The 27,870-nt window shown below is 42.9% G+C and overlaps 1 protein-coding gene across 1 annotated transcript in view; it reads right to left on the bottom strand.

Annotated features, from left to right (window-relative positions):
* The window catches only part of LOC139371483 (synapsin-2-like), a 218,542-nt gene that overhangs the window by 155,367 nt on the left and 35,305 nt on the right, over window positions 1–27,870 (bottom strand). The window contains 1 exon segment of the mRNA XM_071111936.1: window positions 24,929–24,986. Within this exon segment, the coding sequence (XP_070968037.1) occupies window positions 24,929–24,986 (58 nt within the window).

Consider the following 27,870-nt stretch of genomic DNA (forward strand, 5'->3'; position numbering starts at 1 on the left):
TTGGCATTCACATCCTGTTTCATCAGACCATGAATGTTACTCCTCATGGTCTAAATGCAAACTCCAAGTGGGCTGTCATGTGCCTTTTAATGAGGAGTGGCTGCCGTCTGGACACTTAACCATAAAGGCCTGATTGGTGGAGTGCTGCAGAGATGGTGGTCCTTCTGGAAGGTTTTCCCATCTCCACAGAGGAAATCTGGATCTCTGTCAGAGTGACCATCGGGTTCTTGGTCACCTCCCTGACCAAGGCCTTTCCCCCCCTTATTGCTCAACTTGGCCTTGCAGCCAGCTGTAGGAAGAGCCTTGGTGGTTCCAAACTTGTTCCATTTAAGAATTACGGAGGCCACTGTGTTTTTGCGAACCTTCAATGGTGCTTCAAATGTTTCGGTACCCTACCCAGATCTCTGCCTCAACACAATTCTGTCTCGGATCTCTAAGGACAACTCCTTCGACCTCATGGCTTGATTTTTGCTCTGACATGCACTGTCATTTGTGACCCACCGGCTCAAAACGGTCTTACAGTGGCTTGCAAAAGTATTCACCCCCCTTAGCATTTGCAAAATAATTTTGGGAGTGAAAACTTGTGTGCATAACTATTCACCCCCCCCCCCCCCCCCCAAGTCAATACATTGTAGCCTTGTAGCCTTGTAGCATTGTACCTTTTGCAGCAACTACAGCTGCAAGTCTCTTGGGGTATGACTCTATAAGCTTGGCACATCTAGCCACTGGGATTTTTTCTTTAAGTCATACCACAGATTCTCAATTGATTCTCAATTCTCAATTGGATTGAGGTCTGGGCTTTGACTAGGCCATTCCAAGACAAATGTTTCCCCTTAAACCACTCAAGTGTTGCTTTAGCAGTATGCTTAGGGTCATTGTCCTGCTGGAAGGTGAATCTCTGTCCTAGTCTCAAATCTCTTGAAGACTGAAACAGGTTTCCCTCAAGAATATCCCTGTATTTAGTGCCATCCATCATTCCTTCAATTCTGACCAGTTTCCCAGAGAAGGTGGAAAGTCTTAAGTTCCTCGGCATACACATCACGGACAAACTGAAATGGTTCACCCACACAGACAGTGTGGTGAAGAAAGCGCTCTTCAACCTCAGGGGGCTGAAGAAATTAGGCTTGTCACCAAAAACACTCACAAACTTTTACAGATGCACAATCGAGAGCATCCTGTCGGGCTGTATCACTGCCTGGTACAGCAACTGCTCCTCCCACAACCGCAAGGCTCTCCAGAGGATAGTGAGATCTGCACAACGCCTCACCGGGGGCAAACTACCTGCCCTCCAGGACACCTACACCACCCGATGTCACAGGAAGGCCAAAAAGATCATCAAGGACAACAACCACCCGAGTCACTGCCCGTTCACCCCGCTATCATCCAGAAGGCGAGGTCAGTACAGGTGCATCAAAGCGGGGACCGAGAGACTGAAAAACAGCTTCTATCTGAAGGACATCAGACTGTTAAACAACCATCACTAACATTGAGGGGCTGCTGCCAACATACTGACTCATCTCTAACCACTTAAATAATGAAACATTGATGTAATAAATGTATGTCACTTTCTGACCTTAGTTCCTTTTTTATGTCCCTTTTTGTTTGGTCGGGGCATGAATTGGGGTGGGAATTCTATGTTTTTCAGTCTGTTTTGTTATGTGTGTTGTATTTCTATGTGTTTGGCCTGGTATGGTTCCCAATTAGAGGCAGCTGTCAATCGTTGTCTCTGATTGAGAACCATACTTAGGTAGCCTGTTCCCACCTGTGTTTGTGGGTAGTAGTTTGTGGGTAGTAGTTTTCTGTTTTGTGTATTGCACCTTGCAGAACTGTTAGTTTGTTGGTTTTGTTCAAGTGTTCGTTTTTATTAAACGTATTATGAATACTTACCACGCTGCACCTTGGTCTTCTCCTTCTCCCAACAACAGACGTTACAGAACTACCCACCACCAACGGACCAAGCAGCGTGGTAAAAAGAAGGAATGGATATGGGAGGACATTCTGGACGGTAGGGGGGCTACACATAAGTTATTTTACTAGGCAAGTCAGTTAAGAACAAATTCTTATTTTCAATGACGGCCTAGGAACAGTGGGTTAACTGCCTGTTCAGGGGCAGAACGGCAGATTTGTACCTTGTCAGCTCGGGGATTTGAACTCGCAACCTTCCACTAGGCTACCCTGCCGCCACATGGGAGAAGATCCTGGCTGGAAGGGATCGCCTCCCATGGGAACAGGTGGAGGCAGCCAGGAGAGCGGAGGCAGCAGGAAAAGGGAGCCAGCAATATGAGGGAACACTGCTGGCAATGAAGCCCCAAAAAGATCTTGGGGGGAGGGACACGGGGAGATTGGCGGAGTCAGGTAGGAAACCTGAGCCAACTCCCCGTGCTTACTGTGCCAGCCCTGCTCTCCAGACAGCCAGTGCGAATCGGGCCAGGATATCCAGCGTTGGCTTTGCGCACTGTGTCTCCCGTGTGTCTGCACAGCCCAGTGCGTCCTGTCCTGTGCCCCGCACGTGCCGGGGTAAAATCACCATCCAGCCAGGACGGGTTGTGTAGGCCCTTAGTTCGAGACCTCCAGTGCTCCTCCTCCTCTAAAATTTGATTTGATTTGTTTAGATTTACTCAGCCTATACTAATATTTATCAAATTAGTATAGGCTGAATTAGGTGCTTTTGGCTGGGGTCAAAATTATTCCAAAGACCTTACATTTTTAATATTGATACAGAAACCCTAAACAATTATTTAGATTTGTTAACCTCTCAAGTGCATTTCTTGTGACCACACCCCAAATCTAATGAGAAGACCTTAACCTCTCTAGCGTCCCACCTGGCCAACATCCAGTGAGATTGCAGAGCGCCAAATTAAATTACAGAAATACTCATTAAAATTCAGAAAACAAAACATATTTTACATAGGTTTAAAGATTAACTTATTGTGAATCGAACCACGGTGTCAGATTTAAAAAATGCATTACGGCGAAAGCATACCTTACGATTATTTGAGAACATAGCCCAGCAGACAAATCAGTGGCATTGACTAGAAAACCAACAAAAAAAAACGACTTCCTGAATGGATTTTTCTCAGGTTTCGCCTGCCAAATCAGTTATGTTATACTCACAGACACTATTTTAACAGTTTTGGAAACTTTAGAGTGTTTTCTATCCATATATGCATATCATATCTTCTGGGCACGAGTAGCACTCCATTTAATTTGGGCATGCTTTTCATCCAAAATTCAGAATGCTGCCCCCTACCATAGAGAACGTTTTCAGAACAAGTTGAATGATAAAGTCATGAAAAATGTAATTACCCTTCCTGGTTTGAATTACCCTTCCTGGTTTACCCTCTAGGGTTTCCTGGTTTACCCTCTTTTTTTCACAGTAAGGTTTGACTAACACATCTGTAGAGGTATTAGCCATATTAAATTAAACTGCTCAGACTTTATTGAGACAGACTCTTTTCTCTGTATATATCAATGATGTTGCTCTTGCTGCGGGTGATTCCCTGATCCACCTCTACGCAGACGACACCATTCTATATACTTCCGGCCCGTCCTTGGACACTGTGCTATCTAACCTCCAAACGAGCTTCAATGTCATACAACACTCCTTCCGTGGCCACCAACTGCTCTTAAACGCTAGTAAAACCAAATGCATGCTTTTCAACCGTTCGCTGCCTGCACCCGCACGCCTGACCAGCATCACCACCCTGGATGGTTCCGACCTTGAATACGTGGACATCTATAAGTACCTAGGTGTCTGGCTAGACTGCAAACTCTCCTTCCAGACTCATATCAAACATCTCCAATCGAAAATCAAATCAAGAGTCGGCTTTCTATTCCGCAACAAAGCCTCCTTCACTCACGCCGCCAAACTTACCCTAGTAAAACTGACTATCCTACCGATCCTCGACTTCGGCGATGTCATCTACAAAATTGCTTCCAACACTCTACTCAGCAAACTGGATGCAGTTTATCACAGTGCCATCCGTTTTGTCACTAAATCACCTTATACCACCCACCACTGCGACTTGTATGCTCTAGTCGGCTGGCCCTCGCTACATATTCGTCGCCAGACCCACTGGCTCCAGGTCATCTACAAGTCCATGCTAGGTAAAGCTCCGCCTTATCTCAGTTCACTGGTCACGATGGCAACACCCATCCGTAGCACGCGCTCCAGCAGGTGTATCTCACTGATCATCCCTAAAGCCAACACCTCATTTGGCCGCCTTTTGTTCCAGTTCTCTGCTGCCTGTGACTGGAATGAATTGCAAAAATCGCTGAAGTTGGAGACTCATCTCCCTCACCAACTTCAAACATCTGCTATCTGAGCAGCTAACCGAGCGCTGCAGCTGTACATAGTCTATCGGTAAACAGCCCACCCATTTTTACTTACCTCATCCCGATACTGTTTATATTTATTTACTTTTCTGCTCTTTTGCACACCAATATCTCTACCTGTACATGACCATCTGATCATTTATCACTCCAGTGTTGTTAATCTGCAAAATTGTAATTATTCGCCTACCTCATGCCTTTTGCACACAATGTATATAGACTCCCCTTTTTTTCTACTGTGTTACTGACTTGTTCATTGTTTACTCCATGTGCAACTCTGTGTTGTCTGTTCACACTGCTATGCTTTATCTTGGCCAGGTCGCAGTTGCAAATGAGAACTTGTTCTCAACTAGCCTACCTGGTTAAATAAAGGTGAAATAAATAAAAAATAAAAATGTCCCAACCCACTCTGACTCCTAGCCAGCTGGACAGAGAGAGGAAGGACCTCCTCTGTTTCCTGTCTTGTTGAATCACCAGCCTCCGACCACAGTTCCACAGGGTTAGGGTTAGCTCTACAGCTCAACAAGAGACAGTGGGTATCAAATCAAATCAAACTTTATTTGCCACATGCGCAAGTGCGCAAGTGTAGACTTTACCGTGAAATGCTTACTGACAAGCCCTTAACCAACAGCACAGTTCATGAAGAAGAACATATTTATCAAGTAGGCTAAAATAAAAATAAATAATAAAAAGTAACACAATAAGAATAACGAGCCTATATACGGGGGGCACCAGTACCGAGTCAGTGTGCGGGGGTACAGGCTAGTTGAGGTAATCTGTACATGTAGGTGGGGGCTAAGCATAGGTAACAAACAAACAGCGAGTAGCAGCAGTGTACCTTTCCGTGTCATCTGACCACTTCTGTATTGAGCTAGTCACTGGTACTTCCTGCTTTAGTTTTTGCTTGTAAGCAGGAATCAGAATAATATAATTATGGTCAGATTTGCCAAATGGAGGGTGGGGGAGAGCTTGGTATGCATCTCTGTGTGTGGAGTAAAGTGGAGTATTTTTTTTATATACAGTGCCTTGCGAAAGTATTCGGCCCCCTTGAACTTTGCGACCTTTTGCCACATTTCAGGCTTCAAACATAAAGATATAAAACTGTATTTTTTTGTGAAGAATCAACAACAAGTGGGACACAATCATGAAGTGGAACGACATTTATTGGATATTTCAAACGTTTTTAACAAATCAAAAACTGAAAAATTGGGCGTGCAAAATTATTCAGCCCCCTTAAGTTAATACTTTGTAGCGCCACCTTTTGCTGCGATTACAGCTGTAAGTCGCTTGGGGTATGTCTCTATCAGTTTTGCACTTCGAGTGACTGAATTTTTTTCCCATTCCTCCTTGCAAAACAGCTCGAGCTCAGTGAGGTTGGATGGAGAGCATTTGTGAACAGCAGTTTTCAGTTCTTTCCACAGATTCTCGATTGGATTCAGGTCTGGACTTTGACTTGGCCATTCTAACACCTGGATATGTTTATTATTGAACCATTCCATTGTAGATTTAGCTTTATGTTTTGGATCATTGTCTTGTTGGAAGACAAATCTCTGTCCCAGTCTCAGGTCTTTTGCAGACTCCATCAGGTTTTCTTCCAGAATGGTCCTGTATTTGGCTCCATCCATCTTCCCATCAATTTTAACCATCTTCCCTGTCCCTGCTGAAGAAAAACAGGCCCAAACTATGATGCTGCCACCACCATGTTTGACAGTGGAGATGGTGTGTTCAGCTGTGTTGCTTTTACGCCAAACATAACGTTTTGCATTGTTGCCAAAAAGTTCAATTTTGGTTTCATCTGACCAGAGTACCTTCTTCCACATGTTTGGTGTGTCTCCCAGGTGGCTTGTGGCAAACTTTAAACGACACTTTTTATGGATATCTTTAAGAAATGGCTTTCTTCTTGCCACTCTTCCATAAAGGCCAGATTTGTGCAATATACGACTGATTGTTGTCCTATGGACAGAGTCTCCCACCTCAGCTGTAGATCTCTGCAGTTTGTCCAGAGTGATCATGGGCCTCTTGGCTGCATCTCTGATCATTCTTCTCCTTGTATGAGCTGAAAGTTTAGAGGGACGGCCAGGTCTTGGTAGATTTGCAGTGGTCTGATACTCCTTCCATTTCAATATTATCGCTTGCACAGTGCTCCTTGGGATGTTTAAAGCTTGGGAAATCCTTTTGTATCCAAATCCGGCTTTAAACTTCTTCACAACAGTATCTCGGACCTGCCTGGTGTGTTCCTTGTTCTTCATGATGCTCTCTGCGCTTTTAACGGACCTCTGAGACTATCACAGTGCAGGTGCATTTATACGGAGACTTGATTACACACAGGTGGATTGTATTTATCATCATTAGTCATTTAGGTCAACATTGGATCATTCAGAGATCCTCACTGAACTTCTGGAGAGAGTTTGCTGCACTGAAAGTAAAGGGGCTGAATAATTTTGCACGCCCAATTTTTCAGTTTTTGATTTGTTAAAAAAGTTTGAAATATCCAATAAATGTCGTTCCACTTCATGATTGTGTCCCACTTGTTGTTGATTCTTCACAAAAAAATACAGTTTTATATCTTTATGTTTGAAGCCTGAAATGTGGCAAAAGGTCGCAAAGTTCAAGGGGGCCGAATACTTCCGCAAGGCACTGTATATGTAAACTGTGTTCACACAGATACGCATAAATGAATAAAGCGATGTCCATGTCTTCCAAGCATAACATGCTGCTGACAAGACCACCCCCGTTGCGTGAGCGAGTGATGCAAAATAAATATTCACCTACATGTTATTCCATCATTTCGTCCAAATTGCTCGCCAGTAGCAAAATATAACTTGGATGCCTGACCCGCTGCAAGGCCTGCCTCTCCCATCTACTCATTGGTTTTACAAGCATATACCCATGCAGGGGATTGAAAGATGAACGAGGTCCACACTCCAGTCCAGTTGGTAGCAGTTAAATTTAGTTGCCAACCGCCATATAAAATCCACAGAAGAAGAAGAATGAACGAGGAGAGACCAATAAAAAAATAAAACAACCTCTTTTCCCCCTTCATCCACGGTCAATTGCTGCAGTAGAGAAGACATGGTTCCGTGTGACCCAAAATGGGTCCAGCAACAAAAAAGGGACCATATGCACCTTAGGTAGAATAACATCCCATGCTTATCTCCCAGCACAAATTAGCTAGCAACAGCAAGCTAGCTAAATGTCCAATTCTCTCTCATAGCCGCTGCAGTTATCTGCCACGTGGACAGTCACAGACTTGCGCTGCTGCCACCACCACTCTGGACCTTCTCTCCCTCACACCACAGTACAATACATACACTCTCATACACCTCACACAGTGAACCATATTAACTGACACACTTTACATCTACATGCATTATATACAGTACATACACAAAGCATCTGGGACTATCATGGGACTATCATAGGTACAGAGCAATGTTTGTTTTTTATTTGCTAGCTAAATGTCATGTGTGTTTAAACCTGTAGCCAAATTAATATAGTTGGTTTCAGTATTTTAACCTGTGTGTCATGAACACATCAGGTGGGGATAGAAAAAATGGCACACGCATGGAGCCAGTTTGGTCAGAACACAAAACAAGATAAAAAAGCTGAATAAATAAATACAGAAAAAAATGACAGAAAACACTGCATTCTACATATTTCTTTGAAAAAAAAATGTTTTCATGATAAATACATTCATTCCTTCCCGACCCCTCTCTCTACTCCACTTCCCGCCCAAAACAAACTATCATAGTTGTGACCAACTGGTCTTATGTAGCAACATTTGAAGTGATGTTTTTTACACTGGATAAAAGTAGAGACTCAGAGCTAGAAAATTGTATATCATACACTACAGTTGAGGAACAATGGGAAAGTCATTCTGCTTTGAAAGTTGATAAACTTGTAACCCCACTTTTGAGAAAATGTCCCTTGAATGTTTTGGCACACCAACTAGAGAGCTCTTATTTGTCTACACCCATTCAGCATTGTTCACACCCTCTAAACCCCACCCATCTATTTAAGGTTTCACATGTGAGGCCATGTCGTAAACATATGCTAAGTTTATTTGTCACTGCACTTGAAAATATGAAATTGCTCATTCCAGTTAAAAAAATGTATTCAACCTTTATTTAACTAGGCAAGTTAGTGAAGAACACATTCTTATTTACAATGACAGCCATGGAACAGTGGGTTAACTGCCTTGTTCAGGGGCAGAACAACAGATTTTTACCTTGTCAGCTCGGGGATTCTATCTAGCAACCTTTCGGTTACTGGCCCAACTCTCTAACCACTAGGCTGCCTGCCACCCCTACATGCACAGGATACAGAAGGTGTAAACGGTACAGTGAAGTGGTTACTTGCATAGCAGCAATATCAAGAACAGAAAGTGTCCAGATGAAATATTTGATCAATATTTTATCATTTTTAGATGACTCTTACCCGACACACTTGTCTAAATTAATGGGTCATGTTAAGGAAATGCTACAACCAACCCCAGCCACATCTAGCTAAGTGGATGGGTCACTATTGTCTAGACATGTTCACACGTTCTTGAAATGCAATAGATGGCCGTAATCACCCACAGACACACCTGGCTAATTTGATGGCTCATGTAATAATCCGTCTGAAGTGTAGTCTTTTGTTAAGACATGTAGCTAGCAAGGTAGCTAGCTAGCTAAACAATGAACCGGCATAATCCCAACTCATACTACTACCAATACAAACTTTGCCATAGATGTAATATGAATCTGCATGTAGCTAAAGCTAACAAACTAGGTTCAATGTTAGCTAGCTTACATTAGGCTATAACTAGCAATGGATTTTTGATTCAAATAATATTACTATACAGATCATACACGTAACGTTAGCTAGTGAGCCAGAAAACTATTGTTTGCTTGCTAACTAAAAGTAAGCTTAAGCTTGCAATAAAAATTAGAAACTTATATCTGAAAATGTAATGTACGCAACCCCATTCCGTACAAATGTGCGCAACTGCGACATTCAAAGGAGGCTGCAAAGAAAACTAATGGGACTGTAGCGACTGTGTTGACATCAAAATCTGGGGTGTGAACTAGGTTTCTATTCAAGCGTTGATAAACATGGTAATGGCTCTATAGTATTGGAGAAAAGTTTAAAAAACTGGCCCTCCGATGCTGTACGTTACATCGTGACATGTCATGGCGTAATGTACAGCACGCATAAAGCAACTAATTCTGTCTTACAGCCTCTCCCCATCCAGGTGTAGCACTTCTCACCGTTTAAAAACAAGAAAGGGACATGGACAGGGTAAGGGGGGATACCTAGTATTTTTTTGCATCATCACTGCAAGCTATCATGACTCTCAAAAGCAGCTGTTTACTTCTGAAGATCACTTTAGCACTGCCCTAAAACCCGATTCAAATTCGACACAAACCTTCAAATAGGTATGTAATGACACATTACATAAACTCTTTTTAGTGTTTTATTTACATTTTAGAGGCGATAAGGTGATAAGTTGGACAGATCAAGTGAAAAAAGCCATTTCCCCACACGACATCTCTCCTTCTCGCTATCACGCAATAGGTTTAGTTTCCCCACCCGCCATTTTTAAAAAGACCCGACGGAGATCATTGCCTTCTTGAATCATGCAGAGATGGGCATCATGAAGGTCTCGTCATTGATTTTGTTGGAAAGGAGAGAAATTGTGCTGTACATTGGTAGTGATATTACAGTTGATCTGGAAGTATTACGTTTTTTGGGCGCTAAAATAAGGTCAATTGTATGGACCATGTACAAAAGTCAGTGTGTTTACGTTAGCGAGACACTTACCCGTGTCTTATACATGGATAGACATTTCACGGCAGACTGGAACCTTTAAACTCTATTTTGTTTGTAGCCACACCTTGTTTTGCCAGTGTTGTGTCAAGTCACTCCAGTTCACACTGACCAGAAAGTGTGCAGAAAGTAGCCCATCACTTTATCCAACTGATCTGTTGATGGCGCCTGATACATTCAGGGCATCAATGTTGTTGAGAAAAGTAGCAAAACTTTTGTAGTTGTCGATGGCTAACGTTATATCTTTCAAAAACGGTGAAGTAGAATGTACTATCAACACATACTGAACAGCTCACATTATAGACAGAAGCATGCTACATGGCAGACCAATCCAAACTCATCTCCTGGCATGTCCAGCCCACCTATTATATCAGCCAATCATGGTTAGCGGGAAGGTTCCTGACTTTCTCCATGGCTAAACCAACTAAGCTCGTAATTTAACAATTTATTTGTATTTATGGATGAAATACAAGTTTGTTATTAAGGCACATTACATTTCACATGTTCCAGAAGGCATTACTTCCCAAAAAAACACATTTTGATAAAAAAAGGTTTGCATTCAAATGCCGCTCCTGTGAAGTACTGATGTGCGACATACGCCTAGTTTCCTGAAACTAGTCACAATTAGTGAATTCCAAATGTTATAAAGAGCAACATGTAAATGCTGGGTGGGTTATGGGTTGGAAATCGCCTTCAGCACACTCATCTCAAGTAAAACAAACTACAGGGCTCCAAATATGCAAAAATGTGTCAAGTTTCTCATGGAGGACACAAGTCAGTCTTTCCAGTGGAAACAACCACAACAGGTTTCCAAGCCAAAATGAATTGTTTGGTTTAGTGCCATCTGACCGTGATTGAAGCATTGTTAATCTAGCAGCATACCACAGAGCTAAGATATTTATACACTTCAGTGCAGGGTTAGTCGAGTACAGACCCAGAATGCTTCTGGAGAGGCTGTAAACCACCTGGAGAGCCAAAACTATTAAATTTGTCCCTTACCCCCCCTCCATAAATCTTTAACAATGACACAGTACCAGATAAGATGTACATAAGTACCTTTGTACTGCTTACATTTGGGACATTCCCCAGAACATGCAGGGTCATATTTACTTCTGACAACAGGTGTAGTTTGTATATATATATAATTGTAAATATATATAATTGTAAATTGTTGCTTGTGAGATTAATAGGATTTATAGGAACAAAATATTTTCTTTGCATTGGTAAGAATAGCTTCCCATTCACAATTATCGATGGTCACCCTAAAGTCTTGCTGCCATTCATGTTTCCTACTATCAGTGTTGATCTTGCCTATAGTAAAAAGACTGCTCTATATATAGCTTATTGTCTGCATTTTTAAGGAGCTAGCATGGAGAATGAGAAGTTTCATCTCATTAAGGCCAGATTCCTCCTTGTAAAAGGACATTGAAATGTTAAAGCTTCGAGGTTGAAGGAAACTGTAAAATTGTGAGTGTGGTAAACCATATTCTTGGTTCAATTGCAGGAAAGACTTAAGGAAACCATCATAAAACAAATCATTCAATGTAGTAATTCCAGGTTTGTACCAATTCTTAAACCACTGTCTGTACATGAAGGAGGAAAGAAGGGATTGTTAACCATCAGAGCACAGAATGAGTATCTTCTTGTCATATAAAAAGCTGTTTTTGCAGTGTTACATGATTTAATGGTGTTTGTGACAATAAAATGATCCTTTAGGCTTTTATCTTGATGTATTTCCCCCAAAAAGGTAGGTCCGCCAGACAACCCTCCGATTCCAGATCCAACTATGTAGAGTTTTGGGTGATGCTCAATCTACTCAGAAATTATCTTAAATTATGTGGACCAGTGATAGTACTGAAAGTTAGGTACAGCCGAACCTCCTTTTTGATTGGCAGTCAGAGTTTTTCTAATAAAATTAAGGACGCTTGTTGTTCTAAATAAATATGGACATTGCTATGTGAATTGATTTCAAAACATCCCAAGGATGTGGTTTGGGATCATCTGCAGTGGATTTAACTCCCGGGGGAGTACATTCATTTGAATCACAGCAATATGTCCTAACCAAGGGAGTGATACCACCCAGGGGAGTAGATTCATTTTAATCACAGCAATATGTCCTAACCAAGGGAGTGAGAATGACAACCAACTAGTCAAATCATCCTTAATCTATTGCAAAATTGGATTCAGATTAGATTTAACCACATCATCATGACAGTATTGAACCCGTATTCCTAAATATTTAAACCCATTGTATGAGAGCTGAAAGGGTGATGTGACTGGATTTTCTGGGTTCCTAAATGCATTTATGCATTCGGAAAGTACTCAGATCCCTTCCATTTTTAGACATTTTGTTATGTTACAACCTTATTCTAAAATTGATTATATGATTTTTTTCCTCATCAATCTATACACAATTCCCCATAATCACAAAGCAAAAAAACAGATTTAAAACATTTTTTGCTAATTTATTAAAAATACAAAACAGAAATACCTTATTTACATAAGTATTCAAACCCTTTCTTGTGAGACTCGAAAATAAGCTCAGGGGCATACTGTTTCCATTGATCATCCTTGATATGTTTCTAAAACTTGATTGGAGTCCACCTGTGGTAAATTCAATTGATTGGAAATTATTTGGAAAGGCACACACTGGTAAAGTCCCACAGTTGACAGTGCATGTCAGAGCAAAAATCAGGATTTGCTCCGAGACAGAATTGTGTCAAGGCACAGATCTGGGGAAGGGTTCTAAAACATTTCTGCACCATTGAAGGTCCCAAAGAACACAGTGGCCTCTATTATTCTTAAATGGAAGAAGTTTGGAACAACCAAGCCTCTTCCTAGAGCTGACCTCCCGACCAAACTGAGCAATCGGGGGTGAATGAAGATGACGCCGGAGGGGAGGGCTGCCGTCTTATCGGCTCTTAACCAACCATGCTATTTTTTATTTTTTTTATCGTTGTTCGTAACTTGTTTTGTACATAATGTTTATGCTACCCAAAAAGAGCTTCTGGACATCAGAACTGCGATTACTCACCTCAGATTAGACAAAGAGCTTTTCTTCAATGAGTCAGATGGGAGGGAGAAACTACAGACAACCGACCAGGCTCAGATCCCCTGTATTCGCTGGAATAGGAAACAGAGGTTTTGCGGAAAAAGATCAGGGTGCCTTGTGAGGATCAGGCGACGAGTGGCTAATCTGCCTTTGCCTTCCGTCCTGCTAGCTAACGTTCAGTTGCTGGAAAATAAATGGGACGAACTGAAAGCACGTATATCCTACCAACGGGACAATAAAAACTGTAATATCTTACGTTTCACCGAGTCATGACTGAACGACGACATGATGACAAGCTATAGACCACACTATAAACCTAGAGTTTTCATCTGTATTTTTCGTAGCTACCATACCACCACAGACTGATGCTGACATTAAAACTGCACTCAATGAGCTGTACACCGCCATAAATCAAAACCATATTTTATTTGTCACAAGCGCAGAATACAACAATTCACCTTACAATAAAATGCTTACTTACGAACCCCTAACCAACAGTGCAGTTTCAAAAATACGGATAAGATTTTTTGAGAGATAAAAGTAATTACAGAGCAGCAGTAAAAAATAACAATATATATATATATATAGGGGGTGCTGGTACAGAGTCAATGTGCGGGGTCTTTTCAGTCTCATGAGGTGGAATAGGTTTTGTCGTGCCCGCTTCACGAGTGTTATAGTGAGCTTGGACCATGTTAGTTTGTTGGTGATGTAGGCACCAAGGAACTTGAAGCTCTCAACCTGCTCCACTGCATGAGAATGGGGGCGTGCTCGGTCCTCTTTTTCCTGTAGTCCATAATCATCTCTTTCGTCTTGATCATGTTGAGGCAGAGGTTGTTGCCCTTGCACCACATGGCCAGGTCTCTGACTTCCTCCCTACCACTGTTGTGTCATCGGCAAATTTAATTTATGGTGTTGGAGTCATGCCTGGCCATGCAGTCATGACTGAACAGGGAGTACAGGAGGGGGCTTTGCACACACCCCAGAGGGGCCCCTGTGCTGAGAATCAGCATGGCGGATGTGTTGCTACCTACCCTTACCACCTGGGGGGGCGGCCCGTCAGGAAGTCCAGGATCCAGTTGCAGAGGGAGGTGTTGACCCAGGGTCCATAGCTTATTGATGAGCTTCGAGGGCACTATGGTGTTGAACGCTGACCTGTAGTCAATGAATATCATTCTCACATAGGTTTTCCTTTTCTCCAGGTGAAAAGATTTGGCATGGGTCCACAGATTCTCAAAAGGTTTTACAGATGCACCATCACGATCATCCTGACGTTTTGGTATGGCAACTGCATGGCCTCCGACCGCAAGGCACTACATAGGGTAATGCGTACGGCCCAGTACAGCACTGGGGCCAAGCTTCCTGCCGTCCAGGACCTCTATACCATGCGGTGTCAGAGGAAGGCCCTAAAAATTGTCAGAGACTCCAGCCACCCTAGCCATAGACTGTTCTCTCTGCTACTGCATGGCAAGCGGTACCGGAGCGCCAAGTCTAGGTCCAAGAGGCTTCTAAACAACTTATGCCCCCAAGCCATAAGACTCCTGATCAGCTAATCAAATGGCTACCCAGACTATTCTACGCTGCTGCTACTCTCTGTTATTATCTATTCATAGTCACTCTAATAACTCTACCTATATGTACATATTACCTCAATTACCTCGACACCGCTGCCCCAGCACATTGACTCTATACAGGTACTCCCATACCTTAAGGGAACGCTTTGACATTCGCCATATGGTTAGTGAGAACGTCCACATTGCAAATGTACGGTCCCTTACTAGACGTCCGAAAATGTTTGTAACGTTAACCCTAACCCAAAAGTTAAACTCAGGATTCTGTAAGAGCATACCCCAAGAAAGACATGTGTTTACTTATAGCTTCCTATGCCAACCGGAAGTGCCTTTAATTGGGTCACACTCTCTGTTTCGAAGGGTTAAAAAAGTCAGATATTTTCAAAACTTCATATGTGAATTGGCAACCTCCATGAACTGTAAGTCAGTCATTTCTCCCAACAGATGTCAAAGAAAAGCTCTCTCTCTCACACACACACACACACACACACACACACACACACACACACACACACACACACACACACACACACACACACACACACACACACACACACACACACACACACACACACACAGCAAGGATGGAGTGACAAAGTGCGGTGCTTAAAGACACAGAGAACAGGCAATGGCATTACCATAATCTCTAGGTCGTGCCGAGTTCAACGAGATATTCCGCTTGACCGTAGCTCGCTGGGTCTAAGCGCAGCAACCATGAGAATAGTAGGCCAAAAATTTAAACATGGCCCTAAATGCACGTGCATTTGCAATATGATTCAACAGTGAAAAAAACATCACCAAATGGACATGATGAAATCAACACAATGAGCGATGGAAAGGAACAACTATCACTGCCCGGCCATCCTGTGTTCATCAGGCCAGTCAATTTTGCATTTCTGCAGTATTTTTGAGCATGCCAAATTTGTTATGGTACATGGCAAATGGACATAACATCCTGATTTGGCATTTTCAAATCTTTCATATTGCATTTTGACATTTATGGCATTTGGCCCCAAAAAAGTGACTTTGACTTTGACTTTTGACTTCTTATGAAATCATATTGCAAATGGACAAAACATATGCCTTATGCACAAGTAACATTTTTTTTTAAAAATGATAATAAAATATGACTAAAGTATGTTGATGCAGTTCTTATACATGTGTAATTGACACAAAATTCGAAAGAATTTCGAAAAATGGTCCAGAAAGCACTTTAAGGGTGTGTGAAGTTTTTTGAACATTTTTGCTACTTTTGACTTCCTATGAAATCATATTGCAAATGGACAAAACGTAAAAAAGTAAAAAATAAAATTATGATAACAAAATTGGACAAAAGTATATTCATACAGTTCTTACACGTGTAATTGACACAAAAAAACGGTCCAGAAAGCACTTTTTTAACCTGTTGATCCTACTTGGCACCTGGAAATGCAAATGCACTACGCTAAATGCTAAATGTACTCGTTAAAACTCAAACGTTCATTAAAACACAAATGCAGGGTATTGAATTAAAGCTACACTCGTTGTGAATCTAGCCAACAAGTCAGATTTTTAAAATGCTTTTCGGCGAAAGCATGAGAAGCTATTATCTGATAGCATGCAACACCCCGAAATACCTGAAGGCGACCTAAACAAAAGAATTAGCGTAGCCGGCGCTACACAAAAACGCAGAAATAAAATATAAAACATTCATTACCTTTGATGATATTCTTTGTTGGCACTCCTATATGTTCCATAAACATCACAATTGGGTCTTTTTCCCGGTTAAATCCGTCCATGTATGCCCAAAATATCTATTTGTATAGCCTGTCTGGTTCAGGAAAAAAGCTCTCTTCCAACACGCAACGTCATTTTTAAAAATTATATAAGTTGCCTATATTCTTTGACAAAACACTTCAACCTACTTTTGTAACCCAACTTTAGGTATTTGTAAACGTTAATAAGCGATCAAATTGATCACTGGGCGATCTGTATTCAATAGCAGCTACTCAAGAAAACAATGTCCCTTTTTCTCTTCTCCAAAATCGATTGCTGCATGCTGGACGGAATGAAGGATCTATTTGTCATGACACAAAGGATTTTTGTCAATGAAAATGACAAAAATCGTGACATCGTGTGGAAGCTGTAGGAATTGCAAGCTCGGCCCTATTTAATTTGGTGTCCCTTAAACAATACATGCAAGTGGCGCATGGATATTTTTTTCAGTTTTCAGTGACCAGTTTTTCTTGTGCTTTTCGATGAAACACACGCTCTGTTATAGTCACAGCCGTGATTTAACCAGTTTTCTATCCACACATACTAATCATATGCATATACTATATTCCTGGCATGAGTAGCAGGACGCTGAAATGTTGCACGATTTTTAACAGAATGTTCGAAAAAGGAGGGGGTAGACTTAAGAGGTTTGGGGTGATACGTTTTTGAAAAAATATTCACTTTTTCAAAATTTTACTTGGATGTTGACTTGTGTTACATTTGCAATATGAAAAACCACGGTGGAGCGCACTCGCCACCTGTTGGATTTTTAACGTGTTACACCTGGCATTTGCCATATGGCATTTGCAATCAACTTTGAACGAAACGACGCCGAATTGAGTGGTATTGGACACCATGTATATGGTTTGTCCAGTGCCCATGACTTCCCATTCATTTTTGTCCATTTCACGGGGGTGTTCCCTTTCTGTATAAAGCCCCGCTATTGTTATTTACTGCTGCTCTTGAATTTTTTGTAATTCTTATCTCTTACTTTTTGTTTAGGTATTTTCTTAAAACTGCATTGTTGGTTAAGGGCCTGCAAGTAAGCATTTCACTGTAAGGTCTGTAAGGACCTGTTGTATTCGGCGCATGTGACAAATAACATTTGATTTGAATGGTCTTGGTCATGACCAAGAACCCGATGGTCACTGTGAGAGCTCCAGAGCTCCTCTGTGGAGATGGGAGAAACTTCCAGAAGGACATCCATCTCTGCAGCACTCCACCAATCAGGCCTTTATGCTAGAGTAAACAGACGGAAGCCACTTCTCAGTTAAAGGCACATGATAGTCCGTTTGGAGTTTTCCAAAAGGCCCCTGTGCCTCCCGAGTGGCGCAGTGGTCTAAGGCACTGCATCGCAGTGCTAGCTGTGCCACTAGAGATCCTGGTTTGAGTCCAGGCTCTGTCATAGCCGGCCGCGACTGGGAGACCAATGGGATGGCGCACAATTGTCCCGGCGTCGTCCGGGTTAGGGAGTGTTTGGCCGGCAGGGATGTCCTTGTCCCATTGCGCACCAGTGACTCCTGTGGCGGGCTGGGCGCAATATACACTGACATGGTCACCAGGTGTACAGTGTTTCCTCTGATATATTGGCGACCCGGAACGTATTCCAATCTACTGGATCATGGAATCTGATTGGCCATACCAACGCTGTACAGATCTGACCACTGGAACTTCCTTCTTGAGTCTTTGTTTGTAGGTGGGGAGAAGCAAAATGGAGTCGTGGTCAGATTAGCTGAAAGGAGGGCAAGAGAGGGCCTCATACCCATGATGAAAAGGTGTGTGGCAGTGGTTAAGTGTCACATTTACGTTGGAAAGTCAATGTGTTGGTAATAATTCGGGAGCACGGACCTCAAATTACCCGCGCAACAATAAACATTGCCTCCAGGTATGCGGTTTAGGGTCCAATGTAGATCTTTGAGAGTATGTTTGGTGTCGGCTTGGGGCGGGATGGACACAGCCATGGCGATAAGCCCTGAGAACTCTCTCGGAAGGTAAAAAGGGTGACATTTCATTACCAAGTATTCCAAGTCTGGAGAGCAGAAGCTCGCAAGTTCTTGTATGTTTTCCCTGTAACACCATATTTTGAGTCCACCACCTTTGTTCTTTCCAGAGAGTCTGCTTCCTATCCACTCAAAAAACTGTCAAATCCGCTGGTTGTAAATAATCTGTTTGGATGATGGAGAGCCAAGTCTCATAAAAACAGAGTATGTTGCAGAATCTGATGTCTCTCTGGATGGAAATCCTAGCTCTCAGTTTATTAATTAATGATTGAACATTGGCTAGTAGTATTCTGGGTAATGGAGGACGGGTCGCTCTACATCTTATTCTCACTATCCAAGATGGAGTAGCAGTGAAGACGTGTTTTGTTTATCCTCTCGTGTACTTTTGTATTTTTCGTATTTTTTGTATATATATTTAAATTTTATTTTCAATCTCTTTTCGATTTTTAATTTGATTATAACTTCCGGTAACCTGCCTCACCCAATGTGATACGGAATCGCTATTATTTTAAATTTTAGAACACATTCTAAAATGTTTTTACCTTCTGCACAGCCAGCCAGTTTTTTTTTAGCCTGGATAACTGTCTCTCCACAACAACGCCGGATTCCTGCCGTAATCCCTGTACCACTACTTCGGATCTTCACAGCTAGCTTGCAAGCAGTACCGAAGCTATCCCCATACACGGCTAGAGCCCAATACTCCACCAGATCCTTGCTGTAAACTTGGCTACATAGCTGATACCTGCTGGACTGTCCATCACGGTACTCCATGACCTCACCCATTAAAACCAGCATGTCCAGAGATACAACCTCTCTTATCATCACCCAGTGCCTGGGCTTACCTCCGCTGTACCCGCACCCCACCATACCTCTGTCTGCGCATTATGCCCTGAATATATTCTACCATGCCCAGAAATCTGCTCCTTTTATTCTTTGTCTCCAACGCTCTAGGCGACCAGTTTTGATAGCCTTTAGCCGCACCCTCATACTACTCCTCCTCTGTTTCACGGGTGATGTGGAGGTAAACCCAGGCCCTGCATCTCCCCAGGCACCCTCATTCGTTGACTTCTGTGATCGAAAAAGCCTTGGTTTCATGCATGTCAACATCAGAAGCATCCTCCCTAAGTTTGTTTTACTCACTGCTTTAGCACACTCTGCTAACCCTGATGTCCTTGCCGTGTCTGAATCCTGGTTTAGGAAGGCCACCAAAAATTCTGAGATTTCCATACCCAACTATAACATTTTCCGTCAAGATAGAACTGCCAAAGGGGGAGGAGTTGCAGTCTACTGCAGAGTTCCATACCCAACTATAACATTTTCCGTCAAGATAGAACTGCCAAAGGGGGAGGAGTTGCAGTCTACTGCAGAGATAGCCTGCAAAGTAATGTCATACTTTCCAGGTCCATACCCAAACAGTTCGAACTACTAATTAAAAAAATTACTCTCTCCAGAAATAAGTCTCTCATTGTTGCCGCCTGCTATCGACCCCCCTCAGCTCCCAGCTGTGCCCTGGACACCATTTGTGAATTGATCGCCCCCAATCTAGCTTCAGAGTTTGCTCTGTTAGGTGACCTAAACTGGGATATGCTTAACACCCCGGCAGTCCTACAATCTAAGCTAGATTCCCTCAACCTCACACAAATCATCAAGGAACCCACCAGGTACAACCCTAAATCTGTATACAAGGGCACCCTCATAGACGTCATCCTGACCAACTGGCCCTCCAAATACTGCCTCATTGCCAGTATCCGCTACGGATCCGCAGTCAAACGACCACCCCTCATCGCTGTCAAACGCCCCCTAAAACACTTCTGCGAGCAGGCCTTTCTAATCGACCTGGCCCGGGTATCCTGGAAGGATATTGACCTCATCCCGTCAGTTGAGGATGCCTGGTCATTCTTTAAAAGTAACTTCCTGACCATTTTAGATAAGCATGCTCCGTTCAAAAATGCAGAACTAAGAACAGATATAGCCCTTGGTTCACTCCAGACCTGACTGCCCTCGACCAGCACAAAAACATCCTGTGGCGGACTGCAATAGCATCGAATAGTCCCCGGGATATGCATCTGTTCAGGGAAGTCAGGAACCAATACACGCAGTCAGTCAGGAAAGCCAAGCCCAGCTTCTTCTGGCAGAAATTTGCATCCTGTAGCTCTAACCCCAAAACGTTCTGGGACACTGTAAAGTCCATGGAGAACAAGAGCACCTCCTCCCAGCTGCCCACTGCACTGAGGCTAGGTAACACGGTCACCACTGATAAATCCATGATTATCGAAAACTTCAACAAGCATTTTTCAACGGCTGGCCATGCCTTCCTCCTGGCTACTCCAACCTCGGCCAACAGCTCCGCCCCCGCCGCAGCTACTCGCCCAAGCCTCTCCAGGTTCTCCTTTACCCAAATCCAGATAGCAGATGTTCTGAAAGAGCTGCACAACCTGGACCCGTACAAATCAGCTGGGCTTGACAATCTGGACCCTCTATTTCTGAAACTATCCGCCGCCATTGTCGCAACCCCTATTACCAGCCTGTTCAACCTCTCTTTCATATCGTCTGAGATCCCCAAGGATTGGAAAGCTGCCACAGTCATCCCCCTCTTCAAAGGGGGAGACACCCTGGACCCAAACTGTTACAGACCTATATCCATCCTGCCCTGCCTATCTAAGGTTTTCGAAAGCCAAGTCAACAAACAGGTCACTGACCATCTCGAATCCCACCGTACCTCCTCTGCTGTGCAATCTGGTTCCCGAGCCGGTCACAGGTGCACCTCAGCCACGCTCAAGGTACTAAACGATATCATAACCGCCATCGATAAAAGACAGTACTGTGTACCCGTCTTCATCGACCTGGCCAAGGCTTTCGACTCTGTCAATCACCATATTCTTATCGGCAGACTCAGTAGCCTCGGTTTTTCTAATGACTGTCTTGCCTGGTTCACCAACTACTTTGCAGACAGAGTTCAGTGTGTCAAATCGGAGGGCATGTTGTCCGGTCCTCTGGCAGTCTCTATGGGGGTGCCACAGGGTAAAATTTTCGGGCCGACTCTTTTCTCTGTATATATCAATGATGTTGCACTTGCTGCGGGCGATTCCCTGATCCACCTCTACGCAGATGACACCATTCTGTATACTTCCGGCCCTTCCTTGGACACTGTGCTATCTAACCTCCAAACGAGCTTCAACGCCATACAACACACGTTCCATGGCCTCCAACTGCTCTTAAACGCTGGTAAAACCAAATGCATGCTTTTCAACCGTTCGCTGCCTGCACCCGCACGCCCGACTAGCATCACCACCCTGGATGGATCTGACCTAGAATATGTGGACGTATATAAGTACCTAGGTGTCTGGCTAGACTGTTAACTCTACTTCCAGACTCATATCAAACATCTCCAACCTAAAATCAAATCTACAGTCGGCTTTCTATTCCGCAACAAAGCCTCCTTCACTCACGCCGCCAAACTTACCCTAGTAAAACTGACTATCCTACCGATCCTCGACTTCGGCGATGTCATCTACAAAATAGCTTCCAATACTCTACTCAGCAAACTGGATGCAGTTTATCACAGTGCCATCCGTTTTGTTAATAAAGCACCTTATACCACCCACCACTGCGACCTGTATGCTCTAGTCGGCTGGCCCTCGCTACATATTCGTCGCCAGACCCACTGGCTCCAGGTCATCTACAAGTCCATGCTAGGTAAAGCTCTGCCTTATCTCAGTTCACTGGTCACGATGGCAACACCCACCCGTAGCACGCGCTCCAGCAGGTGTATCTCACTGATCATAACTAAAGCCAACACCTCATTTGGCCGCCTTTCGTTCCAGTTCTCTGCTGCCTGTGACTGGAACGAATTGCAAAAATCGCTGAAGTTGGAGACTTTTATCTCCCTCACCAACTTCAAACATCTGCTATCTGAGCAGCTAACCGATCGCTGCAGCTGTACATAGTCTATCGGTAAATAGCCCACCCAATTTACCTATCTCATCCCCATACTGTTTATATTTATTTACTTTTCTGCACTTTTGCACACCAACCCTATCTCTACCTGTACATGACCATCTGATCATGTATCACTCCAGTGTTAATCTGCAAAATTGTAATTATTCTCCTACCTCCTCATGCCTTTTGCACACAATGTATATAGACTCTTTTTTTCTACTGTGTTATTGACTTGTTAATTGTTTCTATGTGTAACTTTGTGTTGTCTGTTCACACTGCTATGCTTTATCTTGGCCAGGTCGAAGTTGTAAATGAGAACTTGTTCTGAACTAGCCTACCTGGTTAAATAAAGGTGGAATAAAAAAAAAATTACATTAAAAAAATTGTGCAAGTTCTCCTACTTAAAAAGATGAGAGAGGCCTGTAATTTTCATAATAGGTACACTTCAACTACGACAGACAAAATGAGAGAAAAAACCCAGATAATCACATTGTAGGATTTTTAATGAATTTATTTGCAAATTATGGTGGAAAATAAGTATTTGGTCACCTACACACAAGCAAGATTTCTGGCTCTCACAGACCTGTAACTTCTTCTTTAAAAGGCTCCTCTGTCCTCCACTCGTTACCTGTATTAATGGCACCTGTTTGAACTTGTTATCAGTATAAAAGACACCTGTCTACAACCTCAAACAGTCACACTCCAAACTCCACTATAGCCAATACCAAAGAGCTGTCAAAGGACACCAGAAACCAAATTGTAGACCTGCGCCAGGCTGGGAAGACTGAATCTGCAATAGTTAAGCAGCTTGGTTTGAAGAAATCAACTGTGGGAGCAATTATTAGGAAATGGAAGACATACAAGACCACTGATAATCTCCCTCGATCTGGGGCTCCACGCAAGATCTCACCCCGTGGGGTCAAAATGATCACAAGAACGGTGAGCAAAAATCCAAGAACCACACGGGGGGACCTAGTGAATGACCTGCAGAGAGCTGGGACCAAAGTAACAAAGCCTACCATCAGTAACACACTACGCCGACAGGGACTCAAATCCTGCAGTGCCAGACGTGTCCCCCTGCTTAAGCCAGTACATGTCCAGGCCCGTCTGAAGTTTTTTAGAGAGCATTTGGATGATCCAGAAGAAGATTGGGAGAATATAATATTTTCAGATCAAACCAAAATATAACTTTTTGGTAAAAACTCAACTCGTCGTGTTTGGAGGACAAATAATGCTGAGTTGCATCCAAAGAACACTGTGAAGCATGGGGTGGAAACATCATGCTTTGGGGCTGTTTTTCTGCAAAGGGACCAGGATGACTGATCCGTGTAAAGGAAAGAATGAATGGGGCCATGTATCGTGAGATTTTGAGTGAAAACCTCCTTCCATCAGCAATGGCATTGAAGATGAAACGTGGCTGGGTCTTTCAGCATGACAATGATCCCAAACACACCGCCCGGGCAACGAAGGAGTGGCTTCATAAGAAGCATTTCAAGGTCCTGGAGTGGCCTATCCAGTCTCCAGATCTCAACCCCATAGAAAATCTTTGGAGGGAGTTGAAAGTCTGTGTTGCCCAGCAACAGCCCCAAAACATCACTGCTCTAGAGGAGATCTGCATGGAGGAATGGGCCAAAATACTAGCAACAGTGTGTGAAAACCTTGTGAAGACGTTTGACCTCTGTCATTGCCAACAAAGGGTATATAGCAAAGTACTGAGATAAACTTTTGTTATTGACCAAATACTTATTTTCCACCATAATTTGCAAAAAAAATCATAAAAAATCCTACAATGTGATTTTCTGGATTTTTAGTTGAAGTGTACCTGTGATGAAAATTACAGGCCTCTCATCTTTTTAAGTGGGAGAACTTGCACAATTGCTGGCTAACTAAATGCTGAATGCTGAATGCTACTTAGCCTATTGCAGATCTGGACAAACAATCCACCTACCATTATTGTCACTATGACTGGTGGATAGAAGGCAGGATATACTGGTAGACTATACTGACCTGCGGCATTGTTGGTGTGCTGAAAAATGTAGTGCATAAGGGAAGATGAGGAAACTTGGCTAGGATGTAAAAAATTATAAAGTATAACCTGCAAAAGAGTGAATGTAGACCGGGGAAAATTTGCACTACCTTCCCCTCTGCCCATTAATAATAAACCACACATCCGTCCCCAAAGCAAAAAACCCTAACCTTCTTGGTACATCCACTAACCCTAACCCTCTGGGTATGGGACAGTAGTGTTTATTACTGGAATGCACTTTGGTTCAGATTGCAAATGTTTGCCAAATGTTTGCCAACACGACAAATGAAGTACATAATTTCAGTACACAACTCCATTCCTGTGTTCTTTGTGGTTGTGCCAGTTGTAAACATTGTGGTGCTAACTGATAAATATAATACTAATGGTACAAATTAACTGGTGATGAATAAATTCAAATTACTGGAGTGTGTGTGATTGTACACACCTGTTCCACTTTGATGTCATAGTCTCCTTGGATCTTCTTCCCTCTGAACAGTCTGGACCTGAGAGACAGAGATATACAGTATTTCAAATAAGAGACAGAGACATAGTCACTGGTCAAATAACCATATTGCTTGGATATATAGGTCCTCTAACCCTACCCTCTGGGTACAGGACAGTAAACAGGAAGACAACTACTGAAATGGTTCTGGGGTGCACTTCTGTTCAGATTGCATAAGCGTGGCAATACAGCAAATGAAGTACATACTTTTCAGTACACAACCCCTTCCCCATGTTATTTTTGTTGTGCCAGTTGTACACATTGTGGCGCTAACTGATAGATATTACAATTACTATTGTTCACACAATAGGAAAGGGATGAGATTACTATAGCGTCATACTATACTACCGAAACCCATGCAGTGCAGGACTGTATCACAACCCAGGACATTAGCAGAAATGAGCTAACCTTTTTGCATTGGCTACTAACCTGTACCCAGGCACCACTATACTACCCAGTAAGCTGTTAGCAGCAGAGCAGCTGTGGAGGATGATCAGTCACTCACTGCAGCATCCAGCCTAAACCTCATTGTCTCTGGAAATGTTCCTTCAACAGAGCAGAGATTAGTTCACACACCCACACATCTAAAGGTGCACTAAATGCCCAAAATGATGTTGACACCCCTTGAAAATAGTGGGTTTGGCAATTTCAGCAACACCCGTTGCTGGCAGGTATATGAAATCGCGCACAAAGCCATGCAATCTCCATAAGTACATTGTCAGTAGAATTTCCCATACTGAAGCGCTCAGTGACTTTCAACGTGGCATAGGATACCTTTCAAATGTATGCCATACTTGAGCTGCACTGGTCAACTGTAACTGATATCATTGTGAAGTGGAAACGTCTAGGAGCAACAACGGCTCAGCCGCGAAGTGGTAGGCCACACAAGCTAACAAAACGGGACCGCTGAGTGCTGAAGCTTGTGAAAATTGTCTGTCCTCGGTAGATACACTCACTACTGAGGTCCAACCTGCCTCTGGAAGCAACATCAGCACAAACACTGTTCGTCGGGAGCTTCATGAAATGGGTTTCCATGGCTGAGCAGGTGCACACTAGCCTGCGATTGCAATTCCAAGCATCAGCTGGAGTGGTGTAAAGCTCGCCGTCATTAAACTCAGCAGTGGAAACGCATTCTCTGGTGTAAGGAATCACGCTTCACCATCTGGCAGTCCAATGGACAAATCTGAGTTTGGCAGATGCCAGGAGAACGCTATCTGTCCGAATGCATATTGCCAATTGTAAAGTTTGGTGGAGGAGGAACAATGGTCAGGGGCTGTTTTTCATTGTTCAGGCTAGGCCCCTTAGTTCCAGTGAAGGGAAATCTTAACTCAACAGCATACAATGACATTCTAGATTATTCTGTGCTCCCAACTTTGTGGCAAAAGTTTGGGGAAGGCCATTTCCTGTTTCAGCATGACAATGCCCCATGCACAAAGCGAGGTCCATACAGAAAGGGTTTGTCGAGATAGGTGTGGAAGAACTTGACTGGCCTGCACAGAGCCCTGACCTCAACCCCATTGAACACCTTTGGGATGAATTGTAAAGCCGACTGCAAGCCAGGCCTAATCTCCCAACATCAGTGCTCGACCTCACTAATTCTCTTGTGGCTGAATGGAAGCAAGTCCCCGCTGCAATGTTCAAACATCTAGTGGAAAGCCTTCCCAGAAGAGTGGAGGCTGCTATGGCACCAAAGAGGGGACCAACTCCATATTAATGCCCATGACTTTGGAATGAGATGTTCAACATCTCAGACCGAGAAGGAGACTCTCGTTCCGCTAGCGGAACACCTTGCCAACAGCCAATGAAATTGCAGGGCGCCAAATACAAATCAACAGAAATCTCATAAATCAAATTTCTAGGCACCATTTAGGCACCATTTTAAAGATAAAATTCTCGTTAATCCAGCCACAGTGTCTGATTTAAAAAATGCTTTACAGCGAAAGCTCCACAAACAATTATGTTAGGTCACCACCAACTCACAGAAAAACACAGCCATTTTTCAAGCCAAAGAGAGGAGTCACAAAAAGCACAAATAGAGATAAAATTAATCACTAACCTTTGATGATCTTCATCAGATGACACTCATAGGACTTCATGTTACACAATACATGTATGTTTTGTTCAGTAAAGTTCATATTTATATCCAAAAGTCTTATTTTACATTGGCGTGTTACGTTCAGTAGTTCCAAAACATGCAGTGATATTGCAGAGAGCCACATGGATTCACAGAAATACTCATTATAAATGTCGATGAAAATAAACATTTTAGACATGGAAATATAGATACACTTCTCCTTACTGCAACCGCTGTGTCAGATTTCAAAAAAACTTTACGTAAAAAGCATAATGTGAGAACGGCGCTCAGAGCCCAAACCAGCCAGAGAAATATCCGCCAGGTTGCACAGTCAACATTATTCATAAATAGCATTAGAAATATTCCCTTACATTTGATGATCTTCATCAGAATGCACTCCCAGGAATTGCAGTTCCACAATAAATGCTTGTTTAGTTCGATAATGTCCATCATTTATGTCCATTTATGTCCAATAGCTTCTTTTGTTAGGGCTTTTGGTAAACATATCCAAATCTGCGATCTGGTCCATTCGGACGAAACGTTCAATAAGTTATATTACAGGTCGAAGAAACTTGTCAAACTAAGTATAGAATCAATCTTTAGGTTGTTTTTATCATAAAAGTTCAATATTGTTCCAACCGGAGAATTCCATTGTCTGTAGAAAAGCACTGGAACGACAGCTACCTCTCAAGTGAAAGTGCGTGACTGAGAACGAGGCTGTAGGCAGACCACTTACTCAAAGAGCTCCCATCCGGTCCCACATCACAGTAGAAGCCTGAAACAACCTTCTAAAGACGGTTGACATCTAGTG

This window comes from Oncorhynchus clarkii, chromosome 17 (genome assembly GCF_045791955.1).
Source record: "Oncorhynchus clarkii lewisi isolate Uvic-CL-2024 chromosome 17, UVic_Ocla_1.0, whole genome shotgun sequence".
In the NCBI taxonomy this organism is placed as follows: Eukaryota; Metazoa; Chordata; class Actinopteri; order Salmoniformes; family Salmonidae; genus Oncorhynchus; species Oncorhynchus clarkii.